At 63.4% G+C, this 26,574-nt stretch overlaps 1 protein-coding gene and 1 long non-coding RNA gene across 6 annotated transcripts in view; one reads left to right on the forward strand and one right to left on the reverse strand.

The window, feature by feature from the left end:
- PDE2A (phosphodiesterase 2A) overlaps positions 1-26,574 on the forward strand; it is a 134,630-nt gene that overhangs the window by 73,395 nt on the left and 34,661 nt on the right. For 4 of the 5 annotated variants that reach the window (XM_090030880.1, XM_090030881.1, XM_090030882.1 and 1 more), the window contains 2 exons: positions 13,045-13,134; positions 18,760-18,848. In XM_090030880.1, the coding sequence (XP_089887006.1) occupies positions 13,045-13,134; positions 18,760-18,848 (179 nt within the window). Of the gene's footprint in view, positions 1-13,044; positions 13,135-14,406; positions 14,768-18,759; positions 18,849-26,574 lie in introns of those variants that run through there. The other variant, XM_090030879.1, reaches the window with a different exon arrangement.
- On the reverse strand, positions 14,361-20,592 carry LOC149875499 (uncharacterized). Its single transcript, XR_016439678.1, has 3 exons — positions 20,416-20,592; positions 19,579-19,756; positions 14,361-14,490 (listed from the first exon to the last, which is right to left on the reverse strand). It is a non-coding gene; the product is annotated as an uncharacterized LOC149875499 (long non-coding RNA).

Raw genomic sequence — 26,574 nt, forward strand, 5'->3', positions numbered from 1 at the left:
ACTGCCTGGGCAAGGGGGGGCTTTGCTGGTTTCCCCTCCTCCCCCCCTTTGCAGCTCTGTGTGCCAGGGGGGTTTTAGGCCTCCCCCAGAGGCGCTGGGTGCTGCTGCAGCCCAGGCTGGGGATGGGGACCGGGCTGTGCCGGTGCTTAACCCAGAGGGCCTTGCCCCTCTGCTCAGGGACTGTAGCGGGCCACTGAGCTGCGGGACATCCTTAGGGGCCAAAAAGAGCTGCTGGGAATAACTCTTGGGGCTTGGCGCCCAGGACGTGCCATGCCCGGAGCAGCGCTCCTGGAGCCCCCCCTGCATCCCCTGGCAGCTGGGCCCAGTTACTCTGCGGGAAGGTCTCAGCACCCCCTAATCCCCATCCGTCCGTGCGGGATTAGCTGGGCTGCGACTGGTGGATGCTGGTCCTGTGCTACCGGTAGGAGGGGTCCTGCGTCTGTCCCGCTAGCCTGGCCTCAGTCTGACAGGTGGGTGATGCCCCCGTGCCAATGCCACCGGCAGAGAAGGGGGTGGGCGATGCATCAGTGCTGCTAAGAAGCAGGCCAGGGAGACGGGCTCACCGGCTCCATGAAGGGCTCGTTGGGAGGAGCGGTAATGATGCCACGTGGAGAGTCGGTGCAGAACTGTCTCCCCCTTCCTTGCACAGCGGGAAGCTCGTCTCAAGCCTTGGAAAGGGCTGACCTGAGGAGTGATGGGGACTGAGGAGACCCCGGGCTTGGGGCTGGGGGGGGCAGGGAAGGGGGTCTTGCAAGCCGTCTGTGGCTTCGAGTCAGCTCTCAGCAATGCTTGGATGCTGTGATTTTTTTTTTTTTTTAAACCGGGGGGCTGCAGGTGAGACCAAAACCTTGCTGCCCTGGATCAGCAAGGAGCATCGGCCCCACTGTGCAAACAAAGCGGCTGAGTCTGGGGGCAAAGGGAGTTGCCCAGGGTCACCCGCAGAGGCAGTGGCAGAGCGGGGCATGGACCCCGGCTGGCTGAAGGCGCAGCTCAGCACCTCCGCCCTGCGCCCCACTCTCTGGAGGAGCCAGAAATGCATGGGCTGGGGCTGCGGGGTGGCTGTCGCGTGTCCCCCACCCCTGCCAGCTGTCTGGGGCTGCGGAGTGGGTGCTGGAGCCTGCAGCCCCTCTCGCTCCCCCGGCCTCTCGCCCAGTGGGGTAGGGGGTGTGCAGGCAGCTCCCGGTGCCAGCTGGCAAGGCAAGCCCCTGCGCCGCCCTGGCGGGAGGGGGAATAGTCGACATCCCACGCATGGCTCCCCTGCGGATGCCATCGGCGTTGCTAAGGAACCGCCATCACAGCCCGGCAACAGAAACCCGAGCAGCCTGGCCCAGCTGGGGTCCCCCCTCTCCAGCCTGGGGGGCTGCGGCACCTGCTTCCCCCTGGGCAGGGGGCGAGGAGCATGGAGCAAGCTCTCTGGAAGCATGAGCCTGGAGCTGGCGGCTGCTCCCGGAGCTGCCCGGGCCCTGCTGCATGACCTGGGGCTGCCGTGCCCGCGGGCTCGGGCTGTCGTGGGCACTTGCTGCACCCCCGTGTGCAGGGCAACCTGTGACCGTGCAGCTGCGGGGACCCAGCCCCCTGGGTGCCGTGGGTGCCGGCTCTGGGCAGAGCAGGTGCAGGGGCAAGGCCTCCGGCAAGGTGCATGGCTCTGCTCTCCTGGGGGGCTTTGAGGACGGGAACAGGGAGCTTCCCCATGCCCGGGTGTGGGCTGTCAATACTGACCGGTGCGTCCCCATCTCTGGGATCAGGAAAGGCTGCAGGTAGGAGGACTGGGCATGGGGAACTTCCTCTGCTTCTCCCGAGCAGTTGCGTGGAAGGGGTAGAGTCAAATCCTACCAGGTGTGTCCTAAGCCCTATACTGCGAGGCAGGGAGGTCCTCCTCAGGGCCTACAAGCACAAGATGAGAGGCTCTGGGTTGAAATGACTGGTGCCCAGTGCAGCAGCATCCCTGCCTGCGCCGGGGCCCTGCACAGCGTGGCCAGCAGGCACCCTGCACGGCACCACCGGGGCCCTGCCCATGGCTAGCGTGGACCCCAGGCAGCACCCGCGTGGGCTGGGCTGTGCACGTGCCACCGCTCCCCTCCATCAGCTGCGGCGCGATCGCCAGCCCCAGGTTTGCCTAGCCCAGTCCTGCCCCGGAGAGGCCATGTGGCCTCGGAGGCAGGGTCCGACCGAGCAGCTTCTGCGCGCCTGGCTCTTTGCGGCCCCCCTGCAGGGTGTTGAAGGCTGCGATGCAATCCCCCTCGGTCGTCGCTTCTGCAGACTAGAGCAGCCCAGCTCCCCCAGCCGCTCCTCACCATGTGCCCGAGCCCCTGAACCATGTCCAAGGATGGAGCTGCAGGGAGAAGGGAGGCTTGAGGCATACAGGGCTGTGGGGGACGAGTCCTGGGGGCTGCGTGATGCGAGGCCTCCGCAGCAAGGACATGCTGCCCTTGGAAAGGTGCCCGGGAGGGGTGGGCGGGGGCATCGCCAGCCCTGTGGCAGGCCTGGACTGAGGGGCAGTGGCAGGGGTGGGAGGGGCTGGGCTGCGAGAGCTGGAGGATGGGCCCGGTGTGCCCCTGCCCCACAACTCTGGCGTGGGGCTGCCCACCCCCATCTTCCATCGCCCCCCCGCTCCCCTGTCCGCCTGCCCCCAGCATGATTCATGCATTTGTCCTTTCGGGTCTGGCGCTGCTGTTCTCTTGATGGAGGAGCCGGGCTGATGACGGCTGATTAGATGGTTTGATGTCAAGGACTGATGAAGTGAACCGCCAGCAGTCTCCTCTGTAATCTGGGTGCGGGGAGAGGGGGAGGGAATTGGGGGTGGGGGGAGCGATGGGCCGTGAGTAACTGCCGCTGCTCATCACGCCCGTGCTCTCTGCTCCGGCGGGGACGCTCCCGGGACAGCGAGCTGATGGATGATGACGGCTCTGATGAGCAGCCCCTGGCGCAAACCCGTCTGACATTGCCTCCAAGAGATGGAGCGGAGCTGATGCTGGGGGGGGAGGAGGGCTGGAAGGCAGGAGAGACCGCCTGCAGGGTGCCAATTCCTTGCTCTGCCACTGACCCACCATGCGACCTTGGTCACATCACTTGGCATCCAGTAGCCTCTGGGTCTCCCCAGCTATAGCAGGGTGATGCCTGTGCCCCCGCTACTGGGATCGCACCCAGGCTGGCTTGTCTGTGTACGCTGGAGTGGCGCCAGGCTGCCAGCTCTGCAGGGCAGGGGGCTGTCTCTGGCGAAAACCAGGGTGATGCCTCTTGGGGGTCCCGGGGCCTGCCTGGCTTGTCTCCACGCTGAAAGGCTGCAGAGGAGGCCTGGTTCCCTCCCGCGGTGCAGCCGGGCTACACGCTTCCTAACAACCCTCCCCCACCCCCCGGCTGCTTATCGTTTCTCCAGCAAGAGCAGGAGCATCAGTCGTCTTGTCTGCACTGTTGTATTCGGGCAGGGGCAGGGGCCGGCAGCACTGCCACGCCGCGCCGTGCCGTGCCGCTCTGCATGCCGGCTGCATGGGATAAATCAGATAGGCCGTTATTAAAGGAAGTGCCCGCTCCCGCCGGCCCCCAATCAGCGCCAGCCATCAGCATCGTTGCGTTGCCAACAGAGCAAGGAGGCATCAGCTGCGGAGATCGCCAGGGCTCTAGTGTAACTGGGGTTGGGAGAAGAAATGCAGGGGCCAAAGCAGAGCCAGGGCAGGATTTGGGCCCCCCCCCCCGCCCATTCCCATCCTGCTGAAACGATCCTGCCTGGAGTGGGAATGGATTTTGCGAGCAGGTGCCACTCCTGCGCCAGCCCGAAGCACACGGAGCGGGCGCTGCCAATGGGGAAACTGAGGCAGGCGTGAGCTAAGTGATGTGACCGGGGGGGGGCAGACTGAGTTAGTGGCAGAGCACCTCTTCCTGCTGCCCTGGTCCCCGTCAGGAGCTGCATTGCTCGTGCCAGACGCGGAGGTCACCACCGGGAGCCCACGTGTCCCAGCACCAAGCCGGCTGCCGTGGCCTCATTCTGCTGTGCCTGTCGTGCCAATGTGGGGGGCAGCCCTGACCACAGCGGGACGGACACCAGGCTCCTTGGCCCCAAGGTCATGGGGGCAGATAGGCCCAACTCGCACCAAACCCTGCCCCTTGCTTTTGAGCTGGGCTTGGCGAGGGGTGCCCAGACGGCATGGGTCAGCTGCTGGAGGGGACCGGAGGGGCTCCGTCGGGGCAGGCCTGTGGGACCCAGCTGGAGAGGGGAGCTCGGGCATCCCCTCGGTGTCGCCGGGGTTGGGGGACGCGTCGCTGTGCAGGGGCGGGCAGCAGGGTGGGCACGGCACCCATCGGAGGAGCCCGGCGCGGCGCCGACAGGCCTGGCTGTATTCTACAGTGCATGTGTCTCCAGTGTTTGTAAGCGGCTGGAGATACAGCCCTGTCGGAATAACAGCCAGCGCCAATGCCTTCAGCCCACGCCACCTGGAAGGGCCCCCGCCACCAGTGCCGCCCCGCGGGCGGGTGTTGTGCAGGGGCCGTTGTCACCCGTGCTGCCTCGGGGCTCGGTGACGTTGGGTGTGCACGTGCCAGCGCTGGGGAACCCCTCTCCAGACCCAGGTGTCGGGGCCACCGCATACTGCCGTGTCCCCGCGTGGCCAAACCCACCCGGTGCATGCTGTACCCCCGCGGCTGCAGAGACCGAAGCCCCCTTCCTCCCCGCGCCAGCAGCAGGGAGATGGCATTAAAAGGGCTCCGAGGCTTGCCAGTGCCTGCAGCTGGAGGGTCGGGTGTGAGGGCTGGTGCTGCCTCAGGGTGGATGGTCGTTTTACCAGGGACGTGTCTGGGCTGGTTTGGCCAGGGCTGATCCTGGCTCAGGCAGGGGTTGGACGAGGCGTGACCTCGGCAGGTCCCTGCCAGCCCCCAGTCTCTTGACTGTGCTGCTCAGATTTGATTGCAGCAATTCAGCCGTGTGGGCAGGGGGCCGGGCACCCCATGGCAGTGCGCCTGCCTCTTCCCGCATGGTACCACCCTCCTGCTGTCATGAATACCCGATGCCCTGGCAGGCATGGGGCCAGCCGCACGGGTGCCCTCTGCAAGCAGCTTCTTGCATAAGGCCCCCCTATGCCGCCTTTTGCAGAGCTGGGGGGCTGCCAGCCCCTGTGCTGGGTCACTGCAACCCGGGCTAGGCAGAGGAGGAGTGGGCAGTGCTGAGGGCAAGAGTGCAGGCACCTGGGTATGCAGTGATGGTTGGGAGGGGAAGGCATGGGGTGTCTTGCCCAGTAATGTAGCCCATGGCAGTGCCCGCCGGCCAGGGACACTGCCCTGGCGTCGCAGTGCCGAGTGTCGTCCTGCGTCTTGCTGCGGGGAGACAGGCCAGAATCGGTGTGCTCAGTGCCCCTTTCCCCCAGGTGACACCGTCGTGGGACAGGACAGGAACGTTGTACCCATGTCGCAGCATCATCGTGTCAGTGTCACCCCCCGCCCCGTCACTGAGGCGGGCCAGGAATGGTGTATCCCTGGCTCCACGTCGTCCTGGTGTCACCCCCCATTGCGGGGCCACGGCACGTGAACCGTCACCCACGCCCCCCTGTTGTGAGACAGGCCGGGACGTCTGCCCCCTCACACCGCATCCTGCCATGTCAGAGTGCTGTGCCCGGCGGGCGTGCACCTGTGTCACTGTGGCTGCATGGGGACGTGGCATGGCTGCATGACACGGGATGGACCCAGGGCCAGGGCAGCGGTGGCAGAGAAAGAAGCCGCCGCGATCCCAAACCAGCAGGGCCCAGTTTTGAGAGCAGGCTCTGCCACTGACTCCCGCTACAGCCCTGGGCCATTTCCTTAGTCTCTCCATGGCACGCTGTCCCCGCGCTGGCCGGTCTCTGGGACCGGCACCGGCGCCTTTTCCTGCTGCTCTAGGTCCACAAAGACTGGTCTGGTCTGGCCCCAAGTGCCCCAGAGGCTCAGCTGCAGCTGGCAGGTTCCCGGAGTTCGGGCAGCGTCTTTCCCCGCGTGGCTGGCGCTGGCTCCGACGTCCCTGTGTGTGTGGCAATCCCGTGCTGCCCCGCCCTTGCTCCAAATGCGGGGCAGATGTGCCCTGCCCAGGGGGACATGCTTGGCCCCCACAACAGCTGGCTGCTCCTGGCGCGGGGGCCAGTGCTCCCCTTCTTCTCCGGCTGTTCTCCCATGGAAGTGGCTCCGTGTGAAGTGAGACCGCACGCATGCATGCGTGCACGTGGCAGCTCAGGGCAATACCTCCGCCCCTTGCTAACAGGCCCTGGAAAGCTAATGGGCCATGCTGCAGCCTCTCCTGCCCAGCAGCTGCTTTCCCAGCCTCGTGCTCTTTGCAGCTCCGAAGGATTTGGAAGTACCTGAAGCCCCAGGCTGGGGTGGAGGATACTTGCCGGTAGCAGGGCCGCGTATGGCCCCTGAATGACTCTCAGATTTTGGCTGATTTGACCTGGGGCATGCAAAAATGTCTTTAAAAAAGTGAAAGCTGCTGTATGAAACCCCCTCGGCTGGCCCTGCCCCACCCCGCGTTTATCTGCTGGGGATGATTTATTGCCCCTTGGATTCTTCCCCTCCTGCTCTTTATTGCTGTTTCCCCAGGCACCCGGGTAACAGCCCCGTGCTCCTCTACATCTCCGCAAGCTGTCAAGCAAGAGCAGACAGCAGCCAGCGGCTGCGAGGTGCACTGCCTTGACGCTCTCTGGCTGGGATCCACGGGGCTGTCCTGGGCCCGGGCCAGGCTCACTCCGCATTAACCCCTGCGGGAATCGTGGCTGAGCTACCGGTGGTCGGTCCCTTCCTTGCGTACCCCTCGGGTATTTTCCGGGCACGGTGTGCCCATCGGCGCGGGTCTTCCTTCGTCAGCCCAGAAGCGCTCACCTCTGCCCTGGGCTGGGGCAGCCGCCCTGCGTGCCCCTGCCCAGGGACACCCTTAGGCTCGGGTGTCTGCAGTGGCGTGTAGCAGCTCCGGTGGAGATGGGGGCTTGTACCCAGCCTTGCAATGGCTAGCTGGAGCATGCCATCTCCTCCCAGGGCATGGGTCAGAGCTCAGCCCCTGCCAGGCCTTGGTGTTAGGTGATTATAGCGAGGGGACAGGGCAGCCGGCTCCTTGGGGAGGGAGGGTGGGCATCTGCAGCCGGTGCTCGGGGCTAACGGAGGGGACCCACTGCCGCTTGTCTGACGCAACACAAACCCGGTGGGTTTTGGTGCGAGCAGCATCTTTGCAAGCTCGTGCACGGTCTTGCTGCAGAGAATTGGACGCGGCTTGAAGCTGCAGCGGGGTAGGTTTATATTGGGTCTCAGGAAACGCTTCTTCACTGTCAGAGCAGGGCGGCAGTGGGACGGACGCCCGGGGACGGGGTGGACGATCCATCACTCCAGGGGATCGAGGAGAGTGTGGACAGTCAGTGGTGGGGGTGATTGAGGCGTAGCGATGCCTGGGCTCTGTTACGTGGGTTTCCTTGAGCTTTGCTGGTTGTCGCATGGGGCTGGGACCATACCTTTGCTCTACCCCTTTCTGCTATATGTCGGGGGGGGGGGGTAAGCCTCCCCCAGAGGTGCTGCCTGCAGCCCAGGCTGGGGATGGGGACAATGCTCCTGCTGGGACCAACTGCAAAGGGTCCTTGCCCCTCCACTCAGGGTCTGACTGATGCCACATTTGGAGTCAGGAAGGGATTTTCCCGACTGGTATGGACTGGGAGGGGTTGCCTTCCTCTGCAGTGGGGGCTCAGCTCTGCCTGGGATGTCCTGAGCATCTATGAGCAACCTTTGCAGCAGCAGGACGTTGGCGGCCACGGTCCCCCGGCCTTCCCTGCGGCAGGGTCGGGTGCGACGCCGGGGGCTATGTCGGGGTGACTGCAGTTTTGCTACGCGTTTAGACGCTGGGTCTGTCCAGGCTGGTTCGGACAGGGCTGGTGCTGCCTCAGACAGGGGTGGGACTAGACGTGACCTCGGCAGCCCCATTTCTCTAGGATCCCCTCGGTGCTGTGTGCTCAGCGTCACTGCGGATGGGGCCCTCCTGCGCCCGTGCTGGGCTGGATCAGGGTGCCCTCGAACACCAGGGCTGCTAGGTCCCATCTCTCCCAGCTGGCTGTCTCTCCCGTGTGGTGGTCTCAGCTTGAGAAACAGGGTTTTGTGCTGTGGCTCCCCCTCGCCAACACACCTTGCTGCAAGGTGCCCCCCCACCCCACTTTTATTCCATGATTCGGGGTTGCAGATGTTTCTCCTAACCCCAGAGCACTGTAGCTTCCCCCCCTCTGCAGCGTCTCAGCATCAGGACCCAGCCTGGAGCTGGAGCTTATATTGCATCCCTGCAGCCCACAGCACGTTGCAAAGCCGCCGTCACTGCCGGGCGCCACTCCGGGTGACACTTTGACTGCCTGTTCTGCTCCGCTGCCTGGATGCGCCGGCTGTACTCTGAGTGCAAAGATGCAGGGCCAGCTTGACGAGTCCCGTCCCTCCTCCAGAGACAGCCGTAGAGATGGCTGCATTGCTCTCAGCGACATAGCCCCCCTGTGCCGTCACTCTGAGTGCCGTAGGGGCAGATGCACTTCCAGTGAGATGGAGCGGTCTCAGCGCCCCGTCTTACAGATGGGGAAACTGAGGCATGGCACCAAAGGGAGATCCCAGTGGGAGCCAGGCACTGGAGATGGCAGGAAGGAAGCTGCGGTGGGGGGTGGACGGAGAGGTTGCGAGGTGCACGGCAGCGTCGGTGGCTGCCCCAGCGACGTGGGTCTTGCTTCTTCTCTAGGAGCGCCTCGCGGGCGCGCTGGAAGCTCTGCCTCGTTCCCCCGGCCGACGGGGCCGGCCTGCATCTCCGCCCCTGCCTCTGCCCGGGACGGCTTCAAGGCTCCCCAGTTGGCTCTGATCCTGAAAAAAGGAATACAAACCGGCTTAAAATAGATGGAGCCGTCGTGTCCTCAGAGGCAGAGCGCTCCCCGCACTGCAGCACTTGCCTTGGGACCACCTCCAAGCGCCCCTCTCCCCTCCTCCAGCTCAGCTCGGGGGCGGCCAGAGGTGACCCCCTTCAAAGCCACGAGGCATCTGCAGCCTCCCGGGCGGGGGCTGGGGTTGGAGTTTGTCCTTGGGAGGATGCAGGGCCCTTTGATGCCACCCCCCACCCCCCCCGGGTGTGTATGTGCAGAGGGCATTGCTATCTGTGCTGGATGGGCCGCGTGGCAAAGCGCCGTTCCCCCAAGGATGCACCTTCGCTCTGGTCCCTGGCTGTGCCGCGGCGTGCCGCCTGCGGTGTTTCCTCTCTGTGCCTCAGTTTCCCTCTGCCCGAGGAGGGTAAGTGCCCCTCCCTTCCCTGGTCAGTGAGGAGCTGTATGAGATGTTGCCACCTATGACCCCGGTCTGTGCCCCGTGCCCCGTGCCAGCTGGCTGGGAACAGGCAGCCAAGGCACAGCTGCTGCTGGGACCCCCACGGGGCAGGTCCCGGGGATGGGGGCGGCATGGGGGGCTGCAGTCTCATCCCTGCCTGGAAGCCCTTCGGAGTGGGGAGCGATCCACGTGGCTGACAACTTCAGGCAGGAGGGTGGCTGGACACATGCCCAGCCTCGGGTGGGCACTGGGGGTACTGGACCCGGCCACTGACTGGCGTAGGCGTGGGGGAAGAAGGAGGGGTGGGCACAGACGCCATCCCCAGGAGTCGTGCTCTGCTGCAGGGGCTGTGCCGGGCTCCTGCTGTGGGTACAGGCAGCGCGGGGCTGCCCTAGGGTGGACTGAGAAGCCACCGAGTGTCGCAGAGCCAGAGGTGCACTGCCTGCCAGCCTCTGGTCCTGCCACTTCGGGGCAAGCACCTTCCTCCTCCTTCCCCTGGGTCTGCTTGTCCCAGGCTTGCGAGGTGGGAGCACGGGGCTGGGAGCCCTCCCCATCTGCCCGCTCGTGTCCTCCTGCCCATGCTACCACCTGGCACGGTTAATGAGAGAATCGGCACCAGACCTGAACGGGGCCGATGCTCCCCCACCCCTGGGCCTGGAGCAGAGCTTTGCTTCGGCAGGTGGTGCCTTGCCATCTCCACCCCCGCTTGAGCCCTAGTGCCCTTCTCAGACAGCGGCATCCTCCGCCGGGCTGACCTTTAATGCCCCTTACAGATGAGTGATGAGCCCCCATCTCTGCACCCTGGGCTGGCCCAGCAGAGAAGGGTTTTTAATGAACGAATGAATTTATTTTGAAGGAAAATTTTCCGTGTCCCAAATCAAATCAGCCCAACGATTTCCAAATCCGCGTGAATCACTCAAGAGCCGCGTGCGGCCCCGCTACCGGCAGAGGTGCAGCAGGCTGGGCTCCAATTCCCAGGTGTCCCAGCTTGATGCTTCCTCCAGCTCCGCCGTCCCAGGCGCTGTACGCTGCCGGCCGAGGCAACGGGGCCCTCCCTGCCCCGCTCTGAGCCCCCCCGGGGCCTCTCCTGCTCCCGCACGCCCCGCAGTCTCGAAGCTGGAGCTGTGCCGCCGTTCCCCGTCGCGTTTAAAATTCCCCGGCTGCTTTTGCTCCCCAGGCTCAGGTCATCTTTTACGAATGCAAAAGAACTGACAGCCCGGCGAAGAATAAATACGTCGGACGCGGGTCAGCGCCCGCGGGGCTGCGAGCGGGCCGGACACGCGGCCCCTCTGGCGCTCTGCCGGCAGCACGGGGCGCCCGGGAGATGGCAGCGCCCGCGGCCGGCTGGAGCCTGCCTCGCCGGGGGCAGGGGCCGCGGCGGTGCCGAGCGGGAACGCCGCGATGAACTGGAAGCTGCGTGTCATAGCCCATCCACTGCTGGATGCGAATGGTGATCCTCCTTGTGCCAGACCATGAGGCTGCTGGTGTGACGGGGAAGCGGGGCCCGTTGCCATATGGGCAGAAGAAGCTGTGGGAGTCGGCTCAGGCTTCCCTTTTTGAAGAGGGTTGTGAGTCAAGCGCACAGGGCAGAGTTCCCGGCTCTGCTTGAAGCCCATCGATTTCCTGCCAGGGGAAGAGGGCGATGTCCTCGGCGACCGCCGCGTCGGGGCAATACCCAGTGAGCGCGGGGTCAGGAGTCCCTTTCCCTTGCATGCAGCGCTGTGCACCGGCTGGATGAGCCCAGGGGCTCGTCTGCCTGCACCAGGGCCCCGGCCCCGGGAACCGCGAGCCTGATGCGATCTCGCGAGCTCAGCATTGCACGAAGGGGTCTGTGCGCTGGGTACAGGCTTCTCGGAGAGAGGTGTGGGGTGTGCGGGGACCCGCCGTCTCGAGGTTAATGGTGTGGCCCTTGGGGGTCTGGCGTGCATGGGCCCAGAGGCTGGGCCTGCTGCAGCGGAAGAGGGAGAAAGACGGCTCCAGAGTCTGGAAACAAGTTGTCTGGAGTGAGCTGATGCAGGAAACCTCGTCGGATAGGGTCCGGAGGCCATCCCACCGCCCGCAGCCGGGGGCGTACTGGGAGCCCGCCCGCCGGAGCACAGGACGCTGTCGTCTCGCCCATCAGAGCAGCGGCTGGCGTTGGATCAGAGGAGATGCCGGCGTCCCACCGATGCAGGTGGCAGACGTGGCAGGGGTCAGCCAATCGCAGAAGTTGCACCAGCAATTTGAACCCTTGGCTGGTTTCCCGCACTGAAACCCTTCCGTCCAATCAATCACAGCTCGGGGGTGGGCAGCGGCAGCTGTCCAATCGCAGCAGAGGGGATCCACTTAGCCTGAAAAATCCCTTCTCTCCTCCAAAGTATTGGAGTCCATTCCACCAATCCCGGCAGAGGATGTCCGACATCAGGCCAGTCACCGCAAAGGCCACGCCGGCCTCCCACCAATCCGAGGCCACGGTGGAGCCGCTCCAGGTGTGCTAGGAGGAGGAAGGTGACGCATGGCCCTGGGGTGCGGGTTTGACACACGTGCGAGCAGAGACCCTCCGCCGTGCGTGACACGAGCCTGGTGCCGCTCCTCTGCTGCTGGCTGCCCGTTCGGGGTGGGGGAGCCCGGGAGCTCTGCCAGATCCTCATGCCACCTCCATCCGGTCTAGTTACACTCCCGGGGCAGGGGCACGAAGCATCTGGGGTCCCCCGGCAGCACCCCTTGCGGGCGCTGTGAGAGCCTTGCTGGTCGGGACCCCCTGCTCCCTGGCCGCCAACCCCCAGCCGACCCTGCTTCAAAAGTGCATCGCCAAGGTGCTACGGCAGGGTGGCACTGCTGACGCAGAGCGGGCGGCAGGTGTTGTGCATGGCTGGGACTCGGACCCTGGTCTGGCTGGCAGGGGAGGAGAGCGGAGGAGCCTCCAGGGCTCACCCTTGCATCCCTCCCTCTTCCCGGGGGCTTGCAATAACGCTGCTGCTGGGCTGAGCTCAGCTGGATGCCCGGGGCATGAGGTGCCCAGGGGAGGCATCCCTTCCTCGCTGCCAGATACTCAAGGGGGGTGCGAGGAGCTGGCAGGCCTCAGTAATGTCAGGAGGGAGGGCATCAAACTTACCCCCGGGGTGGCATCGGGGCCGAGTTATTCTGCAGTAACCACGCCATGTGCCCGCGCCCTCCAGCCGTCCCATGGGCTATACCAGCATCCCGGCTCTTTGCATGACTGTGGGCAGGCTGCTTAGCCCCGTTGGGCCTCAGTTTCCCCTGGCCTAGCAGGGGTGATGGTCTCCCCAGGCCTGGGGCTGTCTCTTGCTGGCTGTGTGCCCTTCTCCAGTCATTGGCAGCTTCTCCTGGAGAGGGAATGGCGTTGCCCAGCCTTTCCCCAGTAATTCAGGTAGAAGCAGGGCCCCCCACGTGTTCCCTAGGATGCATTGGCTCAGCATCTAGCACCTAATTCCCCCTGTGTGTATCCACTCCCAAAAACTTAGTGTATGTCCTTGCCGGGTCATCCCCATGGGCTTTCCCAGCACAGGAAAACTGAGGCAGGCTGGGGACGTGATCTTGAGTATAAAACATGCTGGCGCTAGAGTCGCAGAAGTTTTCCTGCCGGGAGGAGCCGGGCAGGCGTGAAGAATAAACTGTGGCCTTGCCGGGCCCCTGCCCCTGTCTGGCGGCGCTGGGTTCGGCCGTGGCTACCCCTGCGGTACCTGCACGGCGCATGCTGACGGCTCGGGGCCAGTGAGCTGGAGCCTTGGCGCTGCCATTAACACCCTGCCTTTCTCTTCCCCCTTCCAGGATGCCTTGCTGAGTTTGGGGGCTGTGATCGATGCCGCCTGCCTGCGGGAAGCCATCAAGGATGCTATCACCTCCGTCCTGCCCAAAGTGGTACGTAGGGCCAGGCTCGGGGGTGGGGAAGGGTGCTGTGGCTGGGCGAATGGGGTTTCCAACCTCCTAATTGCAAAGGAAGCACAGCCAACGGGGTTTCCAACCTCCTGGCTGCAGCGTGCTCAGCAAAGGGCTGCACAGAGGCTTTAGGCGCTGCACGGAGCACATCAGACTCCTGCTCCAGCAGCGTGTGGGGGCTGGACACGTAGAGTGAAGCAGCTCTCTGCCACTGACTCCCTTGGCAGCCTTAAGCAAGTCACTCGATTGCTTTGAGCCATGGCATGGGTTCATTTAATGGCACTGTGGGATCTGATCCCTGGTCCCAACCGTCATGTCTTACTCTGGCGGCACGTGTGATTTGGGTGGTCAGGGATCCCAAGCTTCCCTGCACCGACGCGTGGTAAGTGGTAAGCCAGGTGCCCAGCTCCATATGCAGGACCGACAATCAGCTGATGGCTGCCCTGGCCTGGACAGTCTTGGGTCCAGTTGCAGACCTGAAGAGCCAAACCCAAGTGCACCACAGCTCCCTGGGTGCCATTAGGCCTGTGCACCGACGGCTCCATCACGGCTATCGCTGCAGTGTTGCAGCTTCAACCAAGCTCTCAGGAGTCACCGTGCTCGGTGCTGTACATATGTATGGAGGGAGACCACGAGGGCTTGAAACGCTTTATAATATATAGCCCCCTGCACTGTGAAAGCAGGCCTTGCCCTATGCTTGGGGTGGTAGTAAGTGTTTCATCCTCAGAGAGCGCGTGTCCTGGGGAGCCCCCCTGGCTGCAGCCCCCCCATGCACCCACCCCCCAGCAGGGCTGTTCCTAGCCTGGGAGCACATGAGTGGATCTAGGATTTTGAAAAGGAGGGCGCAGCTCGCATCTAACACAACGCACGCCTCTCCAGTGAAAAGCAAACCAGACGCTGTACTGAGATTGCAGGGCCTAGGGCTAGAGCTATGTTATTACTCCGTGAAAATTTTTTTGGAAGGTGCATTAATGATTTATTAGAAAAACACACACGCAAATTAGGCAAAGCATAATCAGAAGAGACTGCTTCATTAGTCCTTCAGTCGCTGGAATGACACGGGCCTCTCCCCCTTTGGAGATTCATAAAACAAACTCAGGCCTTTTGGAGCATCTTGGCAACGCACCCACATGCTTCGCAGAAAGTTATTTGCAAGCTTGAGTTAATGCTGTTCGCTGGAGTGAAAAACAGGCCGCGGGGCTGTGAAATGGGAACTACGTTTCCAGCAGCAGGTAATTGCAGGAGAAGTGGAGCAGAACATCGGGGGACCCTGGGCGGCAGAATAGCTGGATTAGTGGATCGTCAAGGCCATTGAAAAGGAGAGCGGGAGCTTAGCACCTGTGGAGTGAAGAGTTCAGAAGGAATCAGGGCGATTTATAACGAGCCATGAAGTCAAATGACTCCCTGGCTGCTCCTGCCTAGGAAGGCTGCTGTCCCTGCCAGGCAGCTGGTTATAAAACTATGGGTAGAGCAGGTATCGAAGCGGGTGCAACTGCATCGCTGCATCCCTCCCCTGGCTTTCTTGCTGAAGAGGCAGAGAAGACCCCGGTTGAGGCAGTACCCGCCGGCTCCCCTGGGCCGTCCCTGCCCCATGGCGATTGCTCTGTTGCAGCGAGTGAGTGATTTATTTATTTTTTTAAACCGGACCTTGGGGCCGCTGGTGGCTCCTGGTGTCACTCTCCATGGCAGTGCAATGACCCCATGCGCTCCCAGAGCTGTAAGGGCAAGGGCACCCTCCCCCCTGGACAGAGCATTGCCCTGTAAATCAGCGAAGCCCATGCTGGGCCTGGGTTTGTCTCTGGGGCCCCCCGGGGACTCACCACAGCACTCTGTGCCTCAGTTTCCACATCTGTGAAATGGGTCTCGTGAGCCTTGCCTCTTGTCGTGGCCTCAGACAAAGGGCGGGAGGTGCTGACACCAAAGAATGGGGCTCCCTAAGGTTGGGTTTGCATGCCAGGTCCCTGCTCGGGGCTGCCGGCTGGAGCCTGTCCCTCACAGGACAAGCCGTTTGTGGGCGGCCCTAGGGGGTTTGCGGCAAGCAGAGGGCGATGCAGCATGCCCACAGGGCAAAGACCTTTGCCAGGCTTCTGGGGAGAGCCAGTGAGGCTGTTTTCCACGTGGCAGGAGGGAGGCAGCGCCCTGGCTCCGGGTGCGCAGCGCCAGGGATGACAGAGCAGCAGAGCTGGCGGAGACGGGGGGGGGGCACCCCTTCAACCCCTGCCCAGACCCAGCCGCGCTGCTCCTACCTCACCCCAGCCCCAAACCATGCTGCCTCTGCCTGCAGCCCGGGGGAGGAGATCCCCCGTCCCTCGGCAGCTCATCCCGCTGCCCTGGGGGCCCTGGGGGCTGGGCTGGCAGGATCTTCTTCCTGAGCGTGGTGTAGAGAACGGAGATGCACATAAAGTGATGCACGTGGTCCAAACGCAGCCTACACCACGGTGGGCTCCACGTCCGCTGTTACCACACGGGACAGCAGGCTGGGAGGCCTGGTTTGCTACAATCAGCAGCTCAGTGCTCAGCAGCCGTCAAAAAGGCAGACAACACACTGGGGTGATTCAAAACAGCAAGGCACCGAGGGCACGCGGCTGGCTCCTGTTCAGCTTCTGGGCCCCTGTCCCCCCCCGGTCCTTTTCTGCAGAGCTGCTGCCCAGCCCGTCACCCCCCGCCTGCATCGGCGCAGGGGATCGCTCCCTCCGCAGTGCAGGACTTTGCACTGGGTCCAATCCTCCAGTTCGACGACGTCTCTCTAAATCACGGCAGATCCGGGGCTCCCGGTATGACGCTGCAGCCAGCGTGGTCCTGGGGTGTATGAGCAGGGGTGAATCTGGTCGGAGCCCCGCTCCCTGGACGTGGGTGCCCAGCCTCGGCACCGCATTTCACCCGGGCTGTTGGCTGCCTTCTGGGGGAGAGGCCAGGCCTCGCTGTGCCTGGAAGGGCAAGACAAGGGGGCATTTGAGCTCAGCGGGGGAGGCTGCCCTAGGGGGTCCTTATCACTGCTCTCTGCTTTTTGCTTCCTTTACCCCAGGACAGCAGCAGGCGCCCAGCAGGATGCGCGCCTTTGCTGTTACCCTGCCCTCTTTCAAGCAATTTAACAACCCGGGAGATAGGCAGGGCAATGCCTGGGCCCAGCGCCCCCCGCCCCAGCACGCCTCTGCCCCTCCTCCCCCATGCTGCTGTAGCCTCAGGCTGTCTCTCTGCTGCAGGAAGCATCGTCCTGCCTTGGACCGAGCCCAGGAACATTTTGCAAGACGGGAAATGTGTTTCCCGCTTGGCCTCGACCTGCAGAGAAGGTCGTTCCGGTCCCGCCTGGCCTGGGTCTCCGTAGCCGGGCCGGCTCTGGGGAAGGCAGCTGGTGCGAGCTGGGCGTTGCACAACCGCCTTCCATCGGCGCGGGGCTGACGCACGACGAAGCCGTCCGGATCAAACCGCGTTATGCAACGATCCCGGCTCTTGTGCCTGCTCCCGGCGGGGCGGGGGTGGCAGCAAGACCCTCTCTTGGCCTCTCCCCGCTGGGACGGTGGGGTTCAATGCCCTGCAGCCAGCTCCCGCTTCTCCCACAGCGCCGGAGGCAGGAACAGCAGGCACCTGCTGCCACTGGGAAGCCCTGGCCCGTCTCTCCCGGGACATCTAATGGGTTTCAGCTCCGCCGGGGGCCTGATGCAGCCCTGGGCAAAGGCATGGGGGTCTTCAGTGCCGTTCTGCTGAGGCTGGTGCCCGGCCCTTTTGCAGACCCTCATGCCCCAGCCTGACCTGGGATCCCAGCCGAGCAGGCACCAAGGTGGAGCAGAGGCCGAGTAGGGGACTGCCCCGGTTTCATCTCCGGTGCCCCAAATCGTGTGCTCCCTTCTCTCCGTAAGGGACCGATGCAGTAACAAGGGGGTGGGAAGGAGCCGGGGGCAGCACTGCACCCCCGCCCCCTGCTAGATACACTTGCAGCTGCTCACCTACGTGTCCTAGGCCCTGTACTACCTCACAGGGAAGGGAGTCTCTCCCTGTCCTGGTCATGGGAGCCTGGGCTCTTGAAGCAGCCTGGCACCAGCATTGGGTTGGGGGGTGTCAGGGTTGGGCAGGGACCTGAGCAAGTGGAAACAGCAGTGCGGCGCCTCTCCTTGACGTGGGGAAACTGAGGCACGGAGCGGCAAAGGCAGCGATTCCTCCGGCTGGAACGGCTGCTGTTGGGGCCGGTCACGTCGGGGTGGCTGCGGGGCCCACGCGGGAGGAGGCGCCAAGCTCTGGGGTCTCTGTGGTGCGCCCGGCTGCCTCTCCTGCCTGGGGGAGGCGTATCTCGGGGGGCCGTGCATGGAGAGGGCCGATCCTGCTTCGGGCCGCTGACTTCTGGAGGTCCCTGCCAGGCCCGCGCCTCTGTGGCTCCGGTCACTGCTGGGCCGGCTCCTCGGGGAGCCGGCGGCCTTTTCCATAATGAGCTTGATTGAGCGTGAAATTGGGCGGAAGCTCATGTCAGCCCCCGAATCAATCAAGCCGGGAGATAAACGGCGGCGCGGCCGCGGCTGGCTCCGCGCCCAGGCAGCCTCGACGAGCCAGGTGCTGCGTGCGGGTTACGGGTGCGCGGTGGGCCCCTGCTCCGGGCTCTCCCCCCACCCGGTTCAACCAGCCTCCCACCCCCGGGCCCTGCTCCCGAGCTGGCAGCCAGCACGCACCGAGCCCTTGGCCTGCGACGGCCCCCAACCCGCCGGTCGCCAAGCCGTGAAGGCCGCGGCGCGTCCGGCTGGGAGCGGCCGAGGTGCAACGAGATGGGCTCTTTGCCTGGATGTCGTCGCAGGGGCTCGAAGCGCAGCCCTGCAGCTGCGTGCACCAGTCCCGGCACGCCGCGGCCAGGCCCTTACAGGAGCTGGCGGCTTTAATCCGCTCTCCCAGATGACGGACCCTGCTGGAGCTTCCCCTGCTTCCAGTCCGAGGGCTGGCTGCTCTCTGGTCTGGCCGCCGGGTGGGCTTTCGTATGGAGATGGCGCTCTTGCAGCACGGGGGCTTGGCTTCCTTCCCGCGAGCCAGCGAAGCACGGCCCCGGCGGTTCAGCAGGCGCTTCGAGGGCACTGGTGTGCAGCTCCACGCGCAGCGCCTCCGCACACGCTCTCCTGGCCGGCGGTGGGAGTCGAAGGTCCCCATGTCCCTGTGTCTGAAAGCACCCCGAGCGTGGGTGGGCGTCCCTAAGCTTGGGCTTTGTACCCCTGCTGCCACCAGCGGTGCCAGGCTGCGGAGGCCATCAGAGTCGGCCCCGGAGGCTTGGAAGCGCTGCAGTCCTGCTCCAGGGATGGCTGGGCTGGAGACGGAGGGAGTGGTAGCTGGCCGCGAGCGGTGGAGACTCGTGGCCCTTGGAGAGCCAGGAGGGCCGGGACCTTACGGCGGGGCTGAGACCTCTGCAAGGGGCCCGATTCCCGCGGGTCTCCGAGTCCCCGGCCGGTCCTGCAGCCTCCCGCAGGCTCTGCAGGCACCAGCCCCTCAGCCTCGGCGGGGGTCCGGTCCAGGCGTTGACGCGTACGTAGGGAGAGAGGGAGGCCCTGCCGTTGCCGCACACCGCTGGCATCCCGGGCCAGCCTTCATCCTTCCCGCCTGTGCCCGCAGTGACCAAGAGGTGCTTTCTCCCTGCAGGAGCATGTGTACATCTACCTGCTGGATGGGGAAGCCCGGCTGATCTGCGATGACCCCCACCATGAGCTGCCTCCCGAGGGAAAGCTCAGGTAAGCATCTTCAGACGGGTCCCGGGAGGGTCTCCTGCCCCTACCCCGCCTCCGAGACGTGCCCTCCAGGAGCGGAGGGGTTGTGGTCCTGACCCTCTGCCAGGGCTGGCCGAAGCATCCTCTGTGCCACGAGCTCTCCGGGCAGCAGTGGAAGAAGCTGCTGCCCGTGCGCCAAAGCAAGGTGACGACGGGCGACTCCGACCACGTAGCTGGGCGGGAGGCGCGGGGCCGAGGGCTGGCTCGGGCCGGAGAGCCTCTGCTCCGGCGGGACGCGACCCTGGCTCTCTGGGGCTCCCCGGCTGCAGCGCGGGGCAGCAGTGCACGCCAGGAGCTTGCGCTGCGTCTCGCACGAGGCACGGACCGTCGCCCAGGTCCTGGGGACCGACCCGGGGCTGCCCCTTGGTCCGGGTTAGTGCAGCCTGGCTCTGGTGTCCCTGCTTAGCAGCAGCTTATTATTTTCCTGGGGAATGAGTTTCCCAGGGCGAATCGAAACCCCGGAGGTGAACTTGGAAAGCGCATTCAGCTGCTGCTCTGGCTTTCTTTCGGGGTGGGGGGCAGCGGAGAGGTGGGCAGATATTTTTTCCTAATAAGCCCCCACTCTCAGCCTGTTCTGTGCATCGCACGGGACGGGGATCTCCTGCGTCTGGAGCCTGGCTCGTCCTGATTGTCAGGGTGGGACACTACTCTGCTGTGTGTCATAAGCCTCGTACCGCCGGCAGCAAATACTGACCTGGCATAGCCTGGAGGGGTCTCAGGAGGAGATACCTTGGTGGCCTCATGCTCGTGGGGCTGATGCGGCTCGGGGGCATGCTGTCTGGGCTCGCGTCGGTGCAATTCCCCGCTCTGCCGCTGCGTCCTGGGCTGGGGGAGCAGCTGGGCAAGCCCCTGCAGTCAGGCCTGCCCCGCTCCTGGAAGGAAGCAGGCATTTCAGCCTCGCAGCTGCTTGCTAATCCACAGCCCCTGCCCCAGCTGACCCCGGACATCCTCCTACCGCTGCATCCTGTGGAGTTCATTGCCCGTTGCCCTGGTGTCTGAACACCACTCAGTCTCTGAGGCGATCCATTCTCCCCATTTTACATACGGGGAAAACTGAGGCCGAGGGCAAGTGACTTTGCAGGTCCTGCAGCGAGTTGGCCGCAGGGAGGGAGATGCATTTGGCCCCGTTTATACAATTGCCACTAGAAGGCAACCACCTCTGGGGTGGAATGGGGGCTGATCCATTTGGAGGCCACGATGGCGTTTCCCCTTGGTGCTGCCTCTCCCTCCAGCTACGGATCCGTCCCGGAGCCATTCTCATTTCCAGACACGATCGCAATGGATGGCTCAGGGTTGCACTGGGGGGATAAGGTGTTCAGTTTTGCCTGGCCAGGGAAGGAGGTTTTTATTTTTCGAGGCCTGCGGGCAGCCGCTGGGAGAGAAAATTGCTGTCGTCCACCTCCCACTTTTGGGACCGTGGGGTCAAAGCAGGAAAAGATGCCCTCGGTGGGGAAGAGCTAAAGAAGAAAGAAGAGGGTGGAAGAGATAAATGGAAATCCCGGGAGCTCACAGCTCAGCACCGCACCCTCACCCTCACGAGACCATGCTAGAGCATGATGAAGGAGACTCCCCGTTTGCCAGCAGCAGTAGAGGCTCTATGACGCTGGGGGAGAAGGGGCAGCAAGCAATCAGCTGAGCGAGACCAGGAGGTGGGAATGAAATGACTCAGTTGCCCAAGCCCGGCGCCTCGCCCCGGCGCTGCTGCAGCATCCATCTCCGTCTGGGAACATCTGCTCCCTGGATTTGTCAGCAGGCTCATAAAAGCCGGGGCGGGGGGGTTTATAGCTCCCGGGGGCTGTGTCTGAACCTGCCTCCTCTTGGGCGCAGGAAGGGTAGTGGCATTAAGCTTGCCGGGTGCTGGGATACGCAGCTGGAGAGAGGCGGCTGCAGGTGGAGGGACTTCCAGAATAAACCACCCCCGCACCCCAGCGCTGAGCCCTCCCGGGCTGCAGGCTCTGAGCCGGTGCTGCTAAGTCCTAGCGTGTGCGCAGCGCCTAGCACCCCGTGGCCCCGATGGGTGGCCGGGGCCCCCCCGCCCCCGGCTAATATCAAGGAGCTGGGAGCCACTAATAGCACAACAGAGCTCTTTCAGTGCCTGCTGCCTGAGCGGCCCTGCCGGAAGGGGAAGCACCGGCTGCATCTATTGCCGTCTCCCCAAAAGGAGCAGACGTCTGCCCCTCCCCTTGGCCTGTCCTGCATTGAAGCCCTGGCTTGAAACTGAGAGACTCCCTCGCTGCCACCACCTGACAGTGCGCCCTGGGGCGGCTCATCTGTGCCTCAGTTTCCCCATCTGTAAAATGGGCGCGATGGGCATCCAGCCTCCGCGGCATGCTGCTGCCTCGGGGGCGTGGGCGCAGCTCTGTGTCTCCTCCGTGGACCGCTTTTCCTCTGTCTCGGGAAGCAAAGGTTAATTGCTGCGAAGTTGCAGCCCCCCCCACCGCCAGGACGCCAGCTCTGGGACCCCGACTCCGCTCCGAAAGCAAGATGCTTTACCTCGAAACGGGCTGCTGCTTGGTGAGGCTGCGGTGCCACTGGAGTGCTCAGCCCAGGTGCAAGGCGACCAGCGGGTTACTGCCACCTGCATGCAGGTTCGCGGCTGGAGACTGCTGGCGGCACTCGTCCTGTCTCCATCACCTCTGGTCCATCATCGCCGGGCTTTTGGGGGTGCTTCCTGTGGCAGAGTGTCTTCGCTGAAGGCGAGGAAGCTGGTGCATGGATGCAGCCAGCGCACGGTCTGGACGAGGCAGAGACCGGGGCCCAGCGGCAAGGGAGAGCCTGCTGGGATGAGATCCTGACATCTTCTTCCTCCTGATCCACCACTGAGGACTTGGGGCTGGACTGTGGTTTGTCTGGCGTCTCCCCCCAGGCCTGCTCATCGCGGGGGACTCTGCCAGGGGTGCGGGACACCAGGCGATACAGCTCTGAGGGTCATGGGGACACACACCTCTCCATGGCTGCAAGGTCTCAGTCCAGGGCGGGGGTCACCGGGCAGGGACGTCCCCCTAAGCATGCTGCAGTGGCTAGCGTTCTCCCCTGGCATTGAACCCTGGGCTCCCAGCATGGCCCTTCTTCCCCTCCCCGGGGTTAAAGGACAGACACACTCTCCCCATCTCGGGAGTGCAGGCAATCCCCAGCGGCCTCTCAGCTGCATTGCAAATGGACATCTCCCTCTCAGGCCAAAAACGACCTCCAGCTCACTGCTCGGGCCTCAATTTCCCCAGAGAGTTCAAGTGACTTGCCCGGGGCCATTCAAGGAGGCAGTGGCACGGGAACTGTTGACTCCAAACCCCAGCCCAGGACTTTCAGCACAGACTAATTCTGTCCCCCAACCCCATGTCCCTCCACCCTCTGACGAAGGGACGCAGCGGCAGCATCCAGCAGGGAGCTTAGGGACTGCATTTAAATCCGGCCCTTGTCTGTTTGGCCTGTCAGCTGGCTGAGGCCAGGGGAGGGAAGTGCACGTGGGCAGGAGCGTGGCTCCTCCAAGGCCCGCCGCTGCACCTAGGGATTTTCCACTTCTTCTGGCCTGCAGAGGGGCCACGCTTGAGACCAAATAGCCATCTGCACCAATACAAATCGGGGAGTGACCGGCAGGGCTGGGGGTTACGGTGGATCCTAAGCTGAGCACGAGCCCAAAAAAGCCAACATCCTCCGGGGCCGTGTTAGCAGGAGTGTCACGTGCCGTGCAAGGGAAGTGATTCTGCTGCTTTACTCGGCACCGGAGAGACCTGCCCTGGGGCCCCGTGTCCAGTTTTGTGCCCCGCACGTCAAGAAGATTGAAAAGAGTTCAGCTCGGAGCAGCAAAAATGATTAGAGGTCTGGGCGACGAGACTGATGAGGAAAGGCTGAAAGCACTCCAGTTATTTAACCTGGAGAAGAGCTGGGTGAGGGGGGATTTGATAACAGCCTTCAAGTACCTGAAGGGCCATTGTAGGGAGCGTGGAGATAGGCTAGTCCCTGCGCTCATACAACTAGGAGCAATGGTCTTGAATTGCAGGATGGACTTGAACTTGCAGCCAAGGATGTTTCGACTGGCTGCCAGGAAAACCTTCCCTGTTAGAGTAGTGAGGATGTGCAATAGCATCGTAGACTCAGAGCAGCAGGGCCCGAAGGGACCTGGGGCACGTCTACATGTGCATTAATGCACCATAGTGACGGTGCATTAAGTTTAGTACCTGTTATAACCGTTTCTAACTTAATGTGCAGCAATCGGCGCTCCTGCACAGTAGCGCTGGCGCACGTCTTTTAAGTGAGCTACTGTGCAGTAGACTACTTCTGCTGTGCCCTAGCGCATTAGCACAGCCTTTGCCATGACACACTAATGCGCAGTAGAATTAGTCCACTGCTCTTTTAGTGTCTCGTGTAGATATGCCCGTGCAGAGGTCACATCTAATCTAAACCCCTGACGGAGGCAGGGTCAGCCCCGTGCAAAGCATCCCAGACAAACCCAATGTCCAAGCTCTTAAGCAAAACTAGTCACCCCTGACACAGCCCCAGCCACCACCCCCCACCCTGCCGCAGGGAAGCCAGGGGGATTGTGGCCACCGATGTCCTGCTGCTATGAAATGTTGTCAATAGGCACTTGTGGGATCCCAGAAAGAGGCCATGCCCCTGCTACAGAGGAAAGCAAACCCCCTCCCCAGGCTGTACCGGTCTGACCAGGAGAGAAAATCCCTTCCTGACCCCAAATGCAGCATCAGTCAGACCCTGAGCGGAGGGGCAAGACCCTCTAGCCAGGACCCTCCAGGTTTGGCCCCAGCAGGAGCATTGGGTGCTCCCATCCCCAGCTGGGCTGCAGCAGCACCCAGCGCCTCTGAGGCTTAAAAACACCCTGACATGTGAAGCAGAAAGCTGGGGTGGAGGCGACCAGCAAAGCCCAGAAGCCAGGAAATCCCATCCCACTGGAGCTGTGGACTCTCCCTCCTCGGAGGTGGTGAAGAAGAAGTTGGAGAACCATTGGGCAGGGATGCACTAGGCATCATGATGCCTCGAATGTGCCCGCGCCTGCCCCCGCATGCGGCGCTTGCAGCTCTGCGGGTGGACGATGGAGAGGACCGGGCTCTGCAGCAGGAGGATCAAGCAGAGCCGCACCACTGGCTAGCAGAGCAGTAAGGAGCTGGGGGAGGCTTGCGGAGGGGACAGGAGGAGGAGAAAGCTTCTTCTGGCTGTCCCGTAGGGGCTGCGATGCAGGACTCCCAGCTCTTCCCACGCTTTGTGCTCTGTGCTCATCGAGCCGCTCTCGGTCCCGTGTGCCAAAGGCTTCTTCCAGGCCCCAGAGGGGGGATGTGTGCTCCTCTGCACGGGAGTGGGGCATCCGTGCACTGCCATTCACGTCCGCCCCGTGGGCAGGACCAGGGGTGTAAAGCAGGAAGGACACCTCTCCGGGCTGCGCGGACCCCGTGCAGGAGACAGCGCCTATGCTGACAAAGGGAAACTGAGGCACGGAGAAACAGCACCTTGCCGGAGGGGCACAGGAGGCCTAGGGATGCGAGGACACAAGTCGTGGGCTAATCCTCACCACTTCCCTGCACAGGGGAGCGCTTGGCCCTGTGTGGCTAGAGCAGGGGGGGTCATTTGAAATTGTGACGCCAGGCTCTTTTGCTTTCAGTCAGCAAGAGAGTGGGGAGCGGTCTGGTTGAAATCGCTCCTTTTGAGGCCTCTCCGCGCCCTCAGCAAAGGCAGCACCGAGCAGGCAGCTTTGCAGTCATGGGCATCCCTTTCCATGCCACCGCGTGCAAGCCCTGGCTGCCCCGCAGGGCAGGCTGGGGGCCCACACCTTTATTTATGCTCTCCCGTCGCTCTCCGCACAGTCACTCACGTCCTTAATTTTTATTGCTGCTGCTGGTAGGAAATGGCTAGTGACTCATTTCTTATTTACCAGGAGGTGTTTAAGATGGTTGGGCTTTTTTTTCCTTCTGGGCTCCCGGCGGGGTGGCAATTGGGATCCAATTGAGAAACGTAGCAAAAAAAAAACAGAAAAGAAAAATAAAGGCTTTTTAAAATGGTTGCGAGATCAAAGGACCTTAAATGCAGCGGCTACAAAAGAAGTTCATCATGCCGGGTTTTGCATTTCAACCTAATTATGTTTTTTTAACTGAGGGGGGAAGGGCTTTCTGCAGGTATGGGGGTGAGAAGGTGGACAGTCTCGCCAAAGGGCTTTAGGCACCTGTCAAGGCAGCCAGGAGCCCGGTGAGATTTCCACTGATTTAAATTCCTGCCAAGCTCTGCTTTTGTGAGGGCTGAACCCCGGGGATAAACTGGCCTGGGCCTTTCAGAGGATTAGAGTTAGCAGAGCTCGTCCGCTCCTGTGTGCGTAGATGCAGCTTTCCTGCGTTTTCTCAGCTCCGGAGCCCCCTTCTCAGCTTGCAATGAGTGGGCCACGCCGTGCGGTCAGTTATTTGGGGGAGAATTAAGGTCACGGCGTCGTTATCTGTGGGGGTCTCCTGCACCCTATTTAAAGACTAGCGTCAAGCCAGCTCAGACTCGTCCTTGCTGCAGTCGGGGGCGCCGGGGCCTGCACGGGGGCCCTGCCGACTGCACCCCTTGCCCGTGCGTCTGTGCTGACGTGGCCCCTTGTTTGAGCTGGGTGTTGCTGCACGCGCCGGGCTCTGTGTTGACGGGCCCTTGGGCAAACAGCCGTAAAAGGCAGGGAGCTGTAAAGAGCACAGGCAGGCGGAGGTGCCAACAAGCCATAAAACACCCGTAAGTGCCAACAAGCTCCCCCTTGGCAAACAGCCGGGGCAGAAGAGGCGTCTGCAATCCAGAGAGCAGCTCAGCCTCCGGCCCAGCCCTTGGGGACCGGGGCTCGTGGGCCGTGACTGTCCCCTGCCGGCCCAGGGCGCCGGGTGGCAGATGGACTCGCGCCGCTCGGCCCGCGCGGGTACCACTCGTCCTCTGCGGCGAGGGCACGGCCCCTGCGTGCGGCCCCGGGAGCGTATATTCACAGCCTTTGCAGCAGCAGGACGTTGGCAGCCGTGGCACCCCTGCGCTTCCTGCGGCACGCTCGGGCGCGGTGCCTGGCGCTGCGCCGGGGGTGACTGTAGTTTTGCCGTGAGGTTGGACACCGGATGCTTTGGGCAGGGCTGATCCTGTCTCGGGCAGGGGTTTGCACGAAGGGAGACCAAGGGTCAGGGTCCCCCTCAACGGGAGGGGGCCAGGCCTGCAGCTCCCACCCCGGGGGCGTGGGCAGGGTCCCCAGAGCAGGGCCCAGAGCCCAGGCCCCCTGCACGGCCGCGTGCCCTCGTCCCCGGGCGGCACGGCTGCGCAGGCGAAGCCCACGAACCCTGCCCAGCTCCTGCTTGGCACCGTGGGCTCTGTGCTGCGCGGCGGGCGACGTAGAGTTGACCCCTCTGCGGCCGAAAGGGGACTCAAACCCAAGCCCAACCCAGTCAGATGCCCCGGTCAGGGAGAGGACAGGGGTTTAGTCCTGTCTGGGTGGTTTCTTGCGGGTGGTCCTCACTCAGCAGCCTGGCAGGGGTCCTCAGCGCCCCCCGCTCTGGGTCCAGCTCCGGATCCCGTGGTGTCACTTGGCCCCGGGGATAAGCCAACCTGCCTCGGCGCTTTTCTGTCCCCTGAGGATGCCCCTGCACTGGCAGAGACTTTTAATGACCCAGCTCTGCCACACACTCCCTGTGAAATGGGCCCAGCCCTCAGTCCGTGACTCAGTTTCCCGGGGGCTTTGCCCATATGG

This window comes from Crocodylus siamensis, chromosome 1 (genome assembly GCF_052110815.1).
Source record: "Crocodylus siamensis isolate JL-2025a chromosome 1, ASM5211081v1, whole genome shotgun sequence".
NCBI lineage: Eukaryota > Metazoa > Chordata > Crocodylia > Crocodylidae > Crocodylus > Crocodylus siamensis.